General features: G+C 44.4%; 1 protein-coding gene across 1 annotated transcript; it reads left to right on the plus strand.

Moving 5' to 3' along the window:
• Positions 1-202: 202 nt before the first annotated feature.
• Positions 203-934, plus strand: LOC108998931. The gene has a single exon (XM_018975706.1). It carries the CDS (start codon positions 203-205, stop codon positions 932-934), a length of 732 nt encoding a protein of 243 aa, XP_018831251.1.
• Positions 935-1461: the final 527 nt, after the last annotated feature.

Here is a 1461-nt window from a genome sequence, read left to right on the forward strand (position 1 = left end):
GTTATAAGCTAAAGTGGAAGTATAGCAAAGTGATCCAAAAACTTTGAGATGATCAGATGAAGGTGGTCTCTACAGAATAGGGTTTCTTGCTGCCGCACGGTTTCTGGCCTTTACGTGAGGCTGCATGGCAGCCGTAGATGGTAGCTCCGGTCAGCCTTCCTTTGCCGATTTGGTGGCTGCCGTCCCTTAACCCATACCTGAGATGATCCTTGCACTCAGACCTCCAAAGATGGTGGAAGGAGAGGTATATTTCCAGTTTACTAAAGAAGAGATTGCACGATTAGCGGAGCCTTTCTGCTATTCGGTAGTGCTTAAGTTTCTAAAGAACAGACCATCGTTGGATGCTGTGAGGGCTTTCATTCACAGTCGTTGGGGCCTTATGGCCATTCTAGTAGTATCATCCATGAGGAGACCTCGTAACATCTTCGTACGCATGGCTAATGAAGCTGATTTCACCAAGGCATTATCGCGGGAGGTTTGTGAGATTAATGGGATCTTTTACCGTGCATTCAGATGGTCATCGGATTTCAATGAGGATGCAGAGCCTTCTAGGGTCCCGGTATGGGTTTCTTTGCCGGGTCTCCCTCCAAACTTTTATCAACAAGCTTTCTTAAATATACTGATGGCACCCATTGGAACTTTCATCCGTCGTGATAATTCGACTCGGTGCGCAACAAGAACGGATGGTGCAAGATTATGTGTGGAAGTTGATGCTGCAAAACCTCTGTTGTCTCATTTCTGGATTGGAGCGCCTGAGCTACCTTCTAGTCGAAAGCAAGAAATCATCTATGAAACACTCCCGGCTTACTGCTCTTCTTGTAATATGCAGGGTCATAACGCACGGACTTGTAATCCTGGGAAAGCTGGTAAGAATGGGGGAAGAAAAGTGAATAAAAAAGGCCGCTCGGAGACAAAGATGCTGATAAATGATTAGGGGGTAGAGCAAAATGATGATAATGTGGAAATACTCCCGCTGGTTATTGTGGAAAATACTGCTGTTGTTGAAAATTTTATGAGAATGGAACATGAAACAGAGGATGCTGGGGGTGGACAAGGTGACGGATGTAGCAGCTGCAGTTCAAGTGCAGTTGGTTTCTGAGAAGGAAGATTTTTCAATGCAATTGGTAGATCAAATGGTGCAGTTGGTATCTGAGAAGGATGAACAACCGGTGCAGAGGATAGAATTAATTCCTCCTGTGATTAATAGTGTGGTGCAATTGATGCCTCTTGATGAAACAGAGGCTGATACAAAATTAGTGTTTAATGTTGATGACCCAGATTGTACTGGGAATGTTACGGGTGCGTGTCATGTGGAGCTTTCTATGGATGTGAATCTAGTTTTGCTTGCGGAACGGATTGCTGTTAATGGTCTGATAATAGAGCATAAGCAACTAGTGGTGGAAGAGGAATCTAATGAGGAAGTTGATGAAGAAATCCTGTTGGATGAGAATTGTTCTTTGG

This window comes from Juglans regia, chromosome 7 (genome assembly GCF_001411555.2).
Source record: "Juglans regia cultivar Chandler chromosome 7, Walnut 2.0, whole genome shotgun sequence".
Taxonomy (NCBI): Eukaryota; Viridiplantae; Streptophyta; class Magnoliopsida; order Fagales; family Juglandaceae; genus Juglans; species Juglans regia.